The 12996-nt window shown below is 41.8% G+C and overlaps 1 protein-coding gene across 2 annotated transcripts in view; it reads left to right on the forward strand.

Annotated features, from left to right (window-relative positions):
• Positions 1 to 12395, forward strand: part of CD9 (CD9 molecule) — a 32688-nt gene extending 20293 nt beyond the window's left edge. For both annotated transcript variants that reach the window (XM_073315059.2, XM_073315070.1), the window contains exons 3-8: positions 2320 to 2417; positions 4522 to 4596; positions 6182 to 6274; positions 7445 to 7534; positions 10872 to 10955; positions 12007 to 12395. In XM_073315059.2, coding sequence (XP_073171160.1) covers positions 2320 to 2417; positions 4522 to 4596; positions 6182 to 6274; positions 7445 to 7534; positions 10872 to 10955; positions 12007 to 12072 — 506 coding nt within the window. In that variant the 3' untranslated portion in view covers positions 12073 to 12395. The remainder of the gene's footprint in view (positions 1 to 2319; positions 2418 to 4521; positions 4597 to 6181; positions 6275 to 7444; positions 7535 to 10871; positions 10956 to 12006) is intronic.
• Positions 12396 to 12996: the final 601 nt, after the last annotated feature.

A 12996-nucleotide genomic window follows, 5' to 3' on the forward strand; every position in this document is an offset into this window, starting at 1 on the left:
CCGCTCTAGAAATCTGTCTCGGCAAGGCCCTGCTGCGCAAGTCATGTAAACAGGCTCTCTGAGGGCTTAAGCTGCTTCAGATAAAATACTAAAGTCCACTTGGGCTTGTGTGCGTCAACTTTTTAGAATTAGTTCTGCTTTCTTCATGACCACTATACCTAAACAGCTTGTTTCATTTCATACTTGTTTCATTGTGTCCATGAGGAAAATCTGCTACTTCAATGTCTGTAGAGCCAGTTGAAGACTTTCTGATGGAAAAACACTCCACTGGAAAATTCTGATTCGACAAAATCAAAATATTTCACAGGAACATATCAATTTAATTGCATTCATCAATGAAAAAATATTGAAGTTTTTTGCTTCAATGAGGTCAAAGTGGTTCGTTTTGACTTTTTCATAATTTTTATTATAAAAGTCAAAACAGCATTTCACCTTTTGTCAAACTTCAGTATTTTCAGAAACTTTTTGTTTTGCAGAAAATTGACTTTTTTTTTCTTCCCCATCCCAATTTAGGATGAGAGGAAACTTTCTGAAATGTCAGAATATCCTGCAGAATGGAAATTCAAGTTTCAACCAACTTTATCTATATATATCTGGTCTGTCAGTTCACATCCAGGAAACTTGTAGGACAGCTCCAAAGTTTTCTCTGTGTGTGTGTATATATATGCAGATTTTAAACTGAGCATTGATTATTAATATTAAGTTGCAGTAGTTGATCAGCCATGGTACTCATGCTGACAGTTTCCAGGTTTTGTACTGCGTATCAGGGTCTGGGAGTACAGAGCCTTTACTGAAGGGCCTCCTACTCCAGGACAGGCTGATCTCCACCCCTTTTGAGTAGCTACTTCCTAGGTCTGAGAGCGCACCATAGTCAATTTACTCAGTCACTTGATTCTTGTTGTGTGGGGGTGGCTGAAACTTTTTTTTTCCCATTCCTCTTTTTAAAAGGCAGAGGAGGCTGAATTTGCTGTGGTTGTAGAGAATGCCAGTTTAGCTAGCTAAATTGTAGTTTTTGTTATGCTCATGTGCCTAGAGGATTCCAAAAGGCACTCGTTCATTTAAAAAGGAAAAACCACTCTTAAGCTCTATATCAGATGGCTGGCTCCTTTTTCCTTCCACCCACATTCTTGTGGAGCCAGTAAACCCTAGGTTAGAGGTAAATCGCTAACCTCATCTGCCTCCAGTCAGAACAATTGCAGCACAGCCCATGATTCTACAAAGAATAACTTGCAGGATTTGGTTCTGGCATAATTCCAGGCTTTCCCGATATGGGTTTGGAAACATGGTCCTGGGATGAGATGTTCTCTGCCCCTTGCCTAGTAATAGGCTTGGCAGAATTACATTGGGTGTTTTTGTTTTTGTTTTTTTGTTTTTTATAAATTTTAGCAATTAATACTTATCTTTACTTTTACAGTTGTGGGGGTGGTCAGGGCAGGGCTGTATGGGGGCATCATGTGTGGCCAAGGAGCCCAAGACGCACAGGTGCAAGGTAGATCCTGGTCTGGTGGAGCCAAGACCCCAGGCCAGGGCCGTGAGAAGGAGGACGACAAGTACCTGGCTGTAAAGGAGGCCCCTGCCCAGGGATGGAGCCATTCAGCAGCAGAGTGGCTTCCCCTTGCTGCCCTGTCTGGAGGTCTCCACTCTGCCCCACCAGGGCGGCAGCTGTCCCCATATCTTGTACCTGCAGGGACCAGTGCCATGGGCCCTGTAGCCATGCAGGAAGCCCTTTGCAGCTCCACTGCCACGGCCCCCCTCGCGCTCTACCGTGATAGCAGAGCTGCAGAGGGGTCTCTCTGCACTGCTGTGTGGCCAGTGATGCCCAATCTCTGCAGCAACAAGGGGTGGGTGTGGGGGTGTGTGTGTATACGCATGGGGCGGGGGGCAGGCTGTACGCATGCCAGCTGTGACCGATGGATATTTTTTCACTGATTTTTGGCGTGTCAGCTAAAATCAATATTTACTGACACCCATCTATTTTTACATTGGATCTTGCCAAGCCTACCTATTAATAATGTGTCCTAAACAAACTGGGCTTAATGACTTGTGGAAAAGGTGGCAGAGGGGTTACCCATCTTATTGCTTCTTTGAACAGAAACATTTGTTTCTTCATTACCTTTTTGGGGCATGTTCAGATGCATTCACTCTAAAGAATTAATCCCCTGCGTTGCTTTGAAAATGTCAACCGTAGTAACTTAAACCACGGCAAAGGCAACTACTTACAAATGCTATTGCCCTGAGGAATCTATTAAAAACGAACTACAGTCTTACAATCCCTTATTGGTGAGTACTTCACCAGCTTTGTTTTCTCTTTACCCCCAGGGGTTTACATTCTAATTGGAGCTGGCGCACTCATGATGTTAGTTGGTTTCTTGGGATGTTGTGGTGCAGTGCAAGAGTCGCAATGCATGCTTGGCTTGGTAAGTGTTTTTCTTCACTGTAACAGTTGATCTTGGGCTGGGATGTGTTCTGCAAATGGAACCTTCAAGCCTTTTAATAAGGCGAGAGTGGGAATGTCAGGCAGCAGATTCTAGCTCTCTTCCACTCCAGTTATCGCTTGTTTTGAAGCTTTACTTCTCTTGTCCTATAGATTTATTAACCTAATACTAAATTGAAATGACCAGCATTTGAAGTCCAATCTGGCTTTATTCCCCATCAAGCATATTCTGTTCAGACAAAGCAAGCTAAAATACGGATATGTGCCGCAACATTCAAGCGTTAAAAGACGAGGTGAGGGATGCCTGAATGCAGAACTGATGGACCGTGCCATTATTGGCACGGTTCGGCATTTTATTCTGAATACCGTATAACCAATACATGTGACGCAGATAATAGACAATTATATAAATTGCACACGTGGCACTTAACCTTAGTTTTCCTCTTCAAAAGGCCTCAGCCATGTGAGCCAACAGAAGAACTGCTATAGTTACCAGTAGTCCTAGGCACCACTCTTTCTGAGTGACTTATGGGAGGACAGCATAACTCACCTATATACAAAACCAGTACATCCTATCAGCCTCTCCCTGTCTCACAATTAAATAGCTGTGCGTAAAGTCTTCTGTAAATCTTCACAAGGTTAACTGCAGATCAGCACCGGCTGCCATTACAGCTGGGAGAAAGAACAACTCATAGTTTGCTGTGTTCAAGGAAGAAATCCATTTCCAGAAGACTCTTTCAAGTGATACGTGTTGGTTTTCTGATATTTTTAACTCCTCCCTCCACCCCTTTCTTTAATGCTTTTAAATGCTAGCAGCAATTTGATCCTCCCTGGAAGTTAGTTAAACACGCAGACTTCCTTTGTGCGAGATGCCGTGCAAAGCTCCTGACTGCTTAGGGTCACTAAACATCCCACAGTGCAACTTCTATTGCCTAAAACTATCTGAGTTGATGGGTCTTAGAGCAGCGGTGGTGACAGAAATTGGGAAAGAACACTTGTGAGAGAAGGAGGACACAGGCAATGTCTACATTACAGAGCCTGTGCTGGCATAGCCCCCATAGACGCAACGTACACGGATAGAAGGAATTTTGCTGCCCGTGTGTATGGACACACGTTCCCCAGACAACATGGTTTATGCTGACAGAAGCACTCGTCTGTCAACAGAGCTGCATTTGCTTGAGGGTTTTGTCAGCATAGCTGTGTGGGTCGGGTGTGGCTTTTTCACACCGATGGCACGTATATAGCTATGCCAGTATAAGTTTAAAGTGTAGACCAGCTTTTAGGCTCTGTCTACACTACAGCAGCACACATGCAGCACTGCAGCTACACCTCTGTAGCGCTTCAGTGTAGATTCTACAGCTCTGGGGGGAGGGGTTCTTGCACTGCTGTAGTTAATCCACCTCCCTGACGGGCAGTAGCTAAATCAGTGGAAGAATTCTATCGACGTACCGCTGCCTACAACTAGGGCTATATTGGCTTAACTGCGTCTCTCGGGTGTGGACTTCTCACACTTCTGGCTGACCTCGGCATCTTGTAGCTGCTCCACAAAACAATAGAATTAAAGCAATGACAATACACCATTAGTTCAGTTTTCATAGTTCAGGAGTGACCAAAACGTGTGACTGGCTTCTTTCAGTACACACGTTGCTTCTAAAGTCTCCCTCTGCCATAATCCTTACTACTCTTCCATTCACATTGCAGAGCCAGCTTAAAGGTGTAAAACCTGTCTCCATCACCACTTAAATCCACCACTCCATCACCACTTAATTTCTGAAGTAAAGATCCTGGAACTGGCTTTAAAGTAGTACCACATCCCAAAATAAAAACCCCTAGGAACAAAGTCTAGTTGTATTTCCTCTTTTTCTCTCCGCCTCCCCATACATATGTTATTTAATTTATTTCTTTAATCCAGGAAATGCTTCACGATTTACCCATTGAAATGCACATGATTTGATAGGATTACAGTAATTGTACTTTAGAGATGATATTTAGGATTTTAGATCAACTAATTTTGAAAAAACTACTCCTTACAAAGTACTCACAATAAACACCTTGATTTAATGACATAAATCTCTCTTCTCTTCTAGTTCTTTACCTTCCTTCTCGTAATTTTTGCCATTGAAGTAGCTGTTGCCATCTGGGGATTTGCAAATAAAGAGACGGTAGGTTTTTGACTATTGCAAGCTCTTGGCACTGAATATTTCCTCAAGAACTGAAAACATCTTCAGCTATTTTAAGATCACACAATTAGTAGGACAATGCAAAAGACAAATAATAGTTTCAGTGGCATGTAAACACAAAATATCTTTCCCAAAGATGCAAGAGGTATAATGGGTCAAATTTTTTAAATGTCCCGTGATACAGGAGAATTTTCTTAACCCTTACACTTCCCCACAACTACGCAGTCTCTCTCCAGTTCTCAGCAAAGACTATGGGCATGTCTACATAGGGAAATTTATCAGTAGCATGATACCTTTATAATTCCCTGTGTAGACACTTTTCTTATTCCAGAATAAGAGTGTGTCCACACAGGCAGCTATACTAGTATAAATGTAAAAGTATAATCGGTTGTATTTGGCTGGTAAATCTCCCTGTGTAGACAAGCCCCAAATCACAGATTCTGTATTGAAAGTCCCTATTCTTATGTACTACAATATACTATAATCTAAAAACTGAAATTACTCTAACATTAAGATATACTCTGTATATATCATCCATGCTCTTTAAACTTTGAAAACTCTGGAAGAGATTCCCAGGACCAAATTAGCAAGGTTCTGTTTTACTACAATTAAGACACTGTATAGTAATTGACTTCAGCCCCAATCCTGCAAACACTTAGGGTACATCTACAGGAGCAAGTCTCCCAGCCCAGGTCAACAGACGTTGGCTAGCGAAAGTCGTGCTGGCACTCTAAAAGTAGCTGTGTAGTCAGTGCATTTAAGTTGTGGCTCAGGCTGTGAAGTCCATCCCCCTCCCTAGGCTTCGGAGCCCAAGTTCCGGCCCAAGCCACAACATCTACACAGCTACTTTTAGCACACTAGCATGAGCCCTGCTAACCCAAGTCTGTTGACCCAGGCTCAAAGGCTTGCTGCCTCAGGTTGTGTAGACATACCCTTTAGGCATGTGAGTAGTCCAATTAACTTCAATGGGATGACTCAAATGCACAAAGCTAAGCCAACACATATGTGGCAGGATCAGGGCCCCAAAAATTTAAGCATCTATGAAGATGTCTGAATTGGTAGCCTCCCTTGTTTTTCCTCCTCTTGTACAACAGGGAAACTTGTCCATTGCTGAAACAAGGCTAGATAAGTAAACATTTGCTCTCATGTATCCGCTGGATGAAGTCTTAGTTTTCATCCCCATCAGATTCCCTCAAGATTTAGAGGGACACTATAAAGCTGGTATCTTCTTACTCATTGTCAAGTATCCGAGCAGAACCAAAACCACAAATTGGAAGTACTAGTATGATGTGTCCATAACCATCTTTCACTGTTGTAACTCTTATCCTGCTATACCTCTCTTCTCAACTCCTCCTTTTGCTATCTCCTTATTGTTCTAAGGCTCGTGCATATTTTTAGAGACCTATGATGCTAACTTCTTTGGAAATGGAAGGTGGTTACCTCTTCCTAGGATGGAGCATTTAAACTGTAAAATAGCTGGTTTAATTACTTTTTGTCCTGAAGAAATTTACTATAAGTAACATAAGTCAAGGTAAAACAGGGTTATAGCTTTGCGCTATTTTTGTAGATTATTGATGAAGTACAGAAATTTTACAAGGAAACCTATGATAAGAGGAATCAGCCAGCTGCTAAAGAAACCCTGAAAGCATTTCAACATGCAGTAAGTATATGGTCACACTTATTTCTTTTAAATGTACAAGATGTCTGTTTTTAAGAAGCTGGGCATAATACATTTAAGAATGAAGTGAAACATCATTTCTTAATTATGATGTCTAGCCTTCTTCTGTTTTGGCAATTTCAGTCTACAGACAGATGGCAGTTTGAGGGGGGGAAACTATTAAGTACCCACACAATGTGTTTGGTTTTTTGCCTTTTTTGTTTTTAGTCTCTAATAATGGTGGTCATGGTGACAAAGATTATACAGTTTAAAGTTTAAAAAGGTTTTTGCTTTAACAGTCCCAACTTTTTGTGAGCTCCTGACCATCTGAAAACTTTTCCTTTGGATCTGGAATTTAGGACGTCTCACATACTTGATCTTGGCCCAAATTCATGGGTGTTTTTTGAGTTTGAGCCATCCCCATTTAAAAGATTTATTTTTGTGAACAAACTGTTCAGACATCTTTAGTCTAAAACTTCATTTGTCACTGATCCTCAATGGAAGTTTCTCTGCTAAGACTGGGGGGAAAAAATAGACCAAGTTTTCGTTGACGACAAGATTAGCTTTCAACACACGTCTTCAATTTTTGCTGACTTTTAAGATGCGTATTAGTTTTGGGTACAATGTACTAATTCTGATACATCAAACGCATACCCATGGTGCTATGAAACAGCATGTGTAAACAGTGTAATGCCATCTTTGCACAAATGTGGAACTGCACAAGCCAACTAGATTATTGAACAAGCTCCTCTGACTTCATTAGATAATATCCATAGCAAACTGTACACAGGATTTAGTCACAGATTCTTCTGGGTGTGGGTTAGATGTAAAGAAATCTATTTTTTTTTTTTTTTTAAATTGAGAAAATAAACAGAAGTTTGGAAACTACGGTTCCTGTAGTAATGTTGTGTCATAACATAAACTGTTGCATACGTGCTACATGACAAATGCAATCACTTTTACTATTAAAAGAACTCTTTACTTCCTGACTTATTCAAATTCTCACTCTTAATGTAATGCTAACAGACACTTTAAAATAAAACTGTTAGTGGCACAGTCAAACTGACTGATGTAACTTAAATATTTTGAAACTCTCCTATCTGATATTTGTGTTTACCAGTATAAAGTAACCTGTCTTGCTTGTTGTTTTAGATTTTCTATTTTCTCTTGTAGTTAAACTGTTGTGGTCTCACAGGAGCTCTTGATCAGCTGTTGACGGACACCTGCCCTAAGAAGGAAGGATTGGAGACACTTACAGTACAGGTAACTGAAGACTGAATTCATTGCATATAGTGGTTCCATGCCATTACACCTACATTTGACAGGGAACAGACTAGAGAAGCACACTTCTGGATAATGAACTATGGGTGAGATAATCCCCTTCCCTGGGAAGACTCCCTCCTTCTCCCTCTCCTCCCCCCCCCCCCCCCCAGGGTTGGTGGTTGGTTGGTTGTTTGTTTGATATCCAGGATGCAGAGCCACTTGTATCTAGTTGTGATGGACGGGTGGGGGGGGCTATACTACCAGTCTGGAAATGGCAAAGCATGCAGCCTCCTAAGGACTAGTAGAAAATCCTGATCACATGCCTGTGCAACGTGAGTCGTATACACATTGAAATTAATGGGAGTTGTGCCACTGACTTCAGCGGGTCATGATTTCACCCAGAGCGTCTGCATGCTCGTGTTCAGGTCTTCACAACCCTTTTTCCTCTTCCTGCTCCACACCCCTTCCTCAAAGGGTCCGCGGCAATGCTGCACTGTGGCTTTGCAGCCATAGCTCTGCAGCTGGGATGAACAGAGCATGTGAAAATGAAACGGCAGGTCTTAATTTAATGAGAGGGGAAAAATAGCACTATCCTTGGAGGAAATTGGTGGGCTTCCTCTAGGTGAGCACATCATATGGAGCAAGTGCTCTTCGGCTCTGGCTACCCCATGAAATCATCATAGAATATCAGGGCTGGAAGGGACCTCCAGGAGGTCATCTAGTCCAACCCCCTGCTCAAAGCAGGACCAATCCCCAACTAAATCATCCCAGCCAGGGCTTTGTCAAGCCTGACCTTAAAAATATCTAAGGAAGGAGATTCCACCACCTCCCTAGGTAACCCATTCCCAGTGAAATCACCACCCTCCTAGTGAAAGGTGCCACAGCAGTTGAGATTAATACAGATCCCTGTAGGATCCTTCTGGACCACTCAGCCTTTTATCCTTCCCATCATTCCAACAAATTCTTTTCTCTTTTAAAGAAACCAAAACTACTCTCTACACTGCCGCTGAAATTCCTTCTGCCAGCTTTTAATCCATGTATTTATGGGCGCTAATATGCATTAACTTTTCAAGTAAAATCCATGTGAGACTCTCGGATGTACAGATACAGTATTGTACATCAACCATATTTCCTTCCTGATTAACATGAATTCTATCAACGCCTTCAATTTAGCTGATGCAGCTATAAAACTGTGCTCCTGACTTTTTGTGGCACTTGTATCCTCTAGGTGCTACTGAATTCCACCCATTGTTTGGGTTACTACAAGCATGTGGTGTCCCACAACGTGAAGCAATACGAATTAGAACCACAACTTAGAATGCTCTGTAAGGACTAGCAGCTTCACGTGTCCTCACAGTTCCGCTTAAAAGCACGGGATGCTTGCGTGAGTCAGTTGGAATTCAGAGGGCTACAGGGGAGTGTTCAAGGGTTGCTGGGGGTCAGGGAGCGGGGAGACCAGAAACCAGATAAATGGTAGAATTTTGAATCTTATTTATTTTAAACATTCGGCTCACTGTGCTAGCACATGTTCTAGTGATATGATGCCTGTTACCACTAATAGTATAGATTATACAGTTACTTTTATGTACCTCAAATAGGGAGAAAGAAAGCATCTAAGTGCAACCTTCTCCAATTTTTTTTTTTAATGGGAGTTAAAATTTCAGGCCTCTTTCTCTCTCTTTCTTATGCCTCTGTATTCCATGCAGAACATAGGGCCTTCACCACTGACTTCCATCTTTGCCGGTCTCCTGCTGCAGTCTTAGCTTCTTCCAGTGTCATTTTTGGTAGCTTTCTGTTGTGTTTCCATGTTTTATCCATGGCCCACCTCATCCCCTTCTTGTCCTGGGGGTTTCAGATTAATGCCTCTCTTATGATGCTCAGGTGTTTCCTCCATGTATGTCTTAGCCATTTCCATTTTCATTTGGTCGTTTCCTGTCTTCTCCATTTCTGTTTCATTCTCTAATAGTGGTGTTAATGTGTGATATTTTTTTTCTTTTCTTTTTTTTAATTTATTTATTTTACTTTTTGGCCATCTGATATTGAGGATTTGTCGAAGGTAGCTTTTTATGAAAACTTGGAGTTTAGATTAGTAAGGTCTTAAGTCTCCAAATTTCAGCACCGTATTGTAAGACTGACTTTACAATGGTGTTAAATATCTGAAGTTTAATTTGGAGTGTAAGACTTCCCTATAACCTGAGAGCTGTGCTGGTGAGGGCATAACTCCTGGCAGGGTAACCTGTGCCAAACAGGTCAAAACCAGTGGTTCTCAAACTGTGGGCCGCTTGCGGCCCAATCGGCACATAGTTGTGTCCCATGTCTCATCTTCAGGGCCATACAGGTTGTATTGGATGCAGCCCACATAACGCGTGTATGCAGTCCACAATGGTAAATAGGTTGAGAACCACTGAGCTAGACTAATCGCAGTCCACTGGATGTCTTGGTAAAGCCTTTGGAGTAAGCTAATGACCTATTCCTGTGTGTTTTTTGTATTAAGTCATTACAGAAACCCTGCTTCTTTAGCTCAACAAAACTTCTGGCCTAAAACAGGGCTAACCACTGTGGGAAATGAGCTTTGAATCCTAAATTTTGGAACAAAACAGTGCTTTAGCTCATTGCATAGGATCCACATAGGGCTTTGCATTGGTTTAACTAGTTTAAAACAACACATTTAGTTAGGTGCAACTCTGAATACAGATGAGACCACAGTTGCTTGGCTTTCAGTCACTTGTGATGTCACAGTTTCACTAATTCTCCAGTTACCATGAGTTGTGTACACAAGACACTTATTTTAAAACTGTAGTAACAGTTCAAGTGCTAGCACAGGTCAGCCACTACAGTATTAACAACTATGTTGTATAGGGCTGCTCCAAGCAGGGTTTGGCAATGTGTCAGCTAAAAAGTTAGCAGCTGCTGGTAACGTGTACACACTAGTACTTCCACCATTGTTGCTAAATCATTGGCAATATGGGCTGGAAATTCTAGTGTGGGAAAAGCCTACCCTAGACAAGGCCTTTTTCTTTTAGGGTAGAAAAGACCTGAAAGTTGTAGTGTACAAGAGAAGCAAGGGGGCAGGGGGGAGAATTGTGGCATCCATTTTTAAAGGCAACCTGCTTCCCCTTTCCCACCATTCTTTGCAGGCCAGTTTCCGGAGATAAATATTGGCTTCTGTTGTAGTTGGATCAGGTTCAGCATGTGCTGTCTGATCAGGTCACCGTGTAGTGCTGCTCATAGCACCACATACTTTTGTAAAAGCCAAAACTGCACATAGGTAAAAGAATATTTAAGATAAGCTTCCCCCCCTCCCCCACACACGCACCTTTTTTCTTCTTCTTTTCAGTCGTGCCCTACAGCCATTGAGGAGGTCTTTACTTCTAAATTGAATGTGATTGGAGCAGTTGGCATTGGTATCGCTGTGGTAATGGTAAGTTTCTTGATGTTTTCGGTCAATTGAATCTGATGGGAAATTATGATGGCCTTCTCAAGTTAAGATGTGCTTTTTCCACTGATCTGATACCTTACACTGAGGATCTAATCCTCCTCTCCTCCTTCCTCACACACAAATGTCACCAAGAACAATCCTGCCTCTATGATTGCAGTACAACAGAGTGTGCCTTGTGTTGATTTAAACTATGTAGTCTGCCATCTGAGCAAATGGTATTTACAGATATGCTTTGGTTTTCACTGTAAATACTCTAGACCCTAGGGACCCTAGAATTGTGAGCCAAGAGCAAAAATTGTGTACTTTTTCCCTTTGTGTTTTACTTGAGAGGTTTAATTGAAGACTGATACTTTGACTATAATACAACTGCATCTTTTTCCTCTCCCACTCCACCCCAGAGAAAAGTCTGATACTAGTATGTTCCCCTTCTTCCTTGCTAGCTGTTTACCCAGCCAGTCACATCATGAAAACTGGACTAAGAAAATGAATTTTTAAAAAATTAGTTTGAAGTTAAAGTATCTTGCCTCCTCTCATGGGTAATATAGTGCTCAGGCACTTGGAAATTTGTGCCAGGCAGAGAATGAGACTAAGCTGTATTAAGAACAACTGTTTTTAATAACTCACTTAAATCCTGCATGCTGTCTCCAAAGAAATTGGTGGAAAGTCTGCACTTCCTAGCGTAGCTGAACAACGCACAACCTGATAGCCCTCCACACGCTGCTGCCCAAGATTGGGGTGGGGACCTTTTTACAGAGGGCACCTCAGGTTATCTACTCCTCTCTCAGGGGAGAGTGCTTTTGTGCCTTCCCTTGCCCTTAAGATCAAAGAGAGGTCATGGTGGTGGCTTTTATAATGGGGGGGTGGGAGGGCTCTTAAAGGGGAGAGGTGGGTAGGGAATAAATAGCTGTGAAAAAGAACACGGCCTATAGGCCAGAGAGAGCAAGAGCACCCACACTTACGTTTTTAGGAGCGCTGCATCACCAGAAAGCTAATCTTATAATGTATTCTAATTGAGTCTGCTTTCCTTTTCCAGATCTTTGGCATGATCTTCAGTATGATCCTCTGCTGTGCTATCCGCAGAACCAGAGAAATGGTTTAAGGGATATAACGAAGAAGATCTCTGCACTCTAGAAATGTCTGTTATTAACTTTAGCATTCTTAAAGCATTTCTAAAATTATATATTTGTTACCTTTTTTAATGCTTTATTTGGTACTGATGTTTTACTTATTGCTTTTTATGTTTATAAAGATTTAAAAAAATCCAGTGGTAAAGGGTACTATATTTGTTAGACCAAAGTCAAAGATATTGTACATAAAACAATTTGTCCTTAAATGGCTGTCTGGTTTCTTGAAACTCATCATAATCAGGATGTAATTTATGTTGAAGACAATTTGATACTTAATAAAGATTAAGACCTGAAATGCGGAGTGATTAGGTTCTTAATCTTGCCCACATGCATGCGCCCTCCATTAAACCGTGTTGTCAGCAGTCTGCGCACAGAAGGTTTGGAGACTGAACCTGCACAAGTTTCTGCTTGGAGAAACCTGCACCTCATCCCTTTTCCCCTCACCCCTTTCTTGATAAGGGTGACATGATGGGGGGAGAATAGCTGGCAGTGAGAGGCCATCTGACCTATTAGCATTATTACAGCATTGCGATAATTAACATTAAATGGGTAGCATAAAGCTAAGCGCCTTCTTTCAGTTTAATGTAAGTGTGTCAAGGCCACCCTTTGGGTGGAACCTATTACAATTTATATTACAGTGCCTAGGGGTCCGAGCCCATGATGGGGGCTCCTATGTGCTAGGTAGTGTACAAATATAACAAAAAGACAGTCCCTGACCCAAAGAATTTCCAGTCTTTTCCACCTCTTAGACCTGAAGAGTGGCTCTTTGAAAGTGAAAATGCTTCATTTTAACACAGTGAGTTAAAAGCACACAGTTACATTTGGCAAACAGCTCTGTCCATGAAGAAAAGGAGGACTTGTGGCACCTTAGAGACTAACCAATTTATTTGAGCATA

Source organism: Lepidochelys kempii, chromosome 1 (assembly GCF_965140285.1).
Source record: "Lepidochelys kempii isolate rLepKem1 chromosome 1, rLepKem1.hap1, whole genome shotgun sequence".
NCBI lineage: Eukaryota > Metazoa > Chordata > Testudines > Cheloniidae > Lepidochelys > Lepidochelys kempii.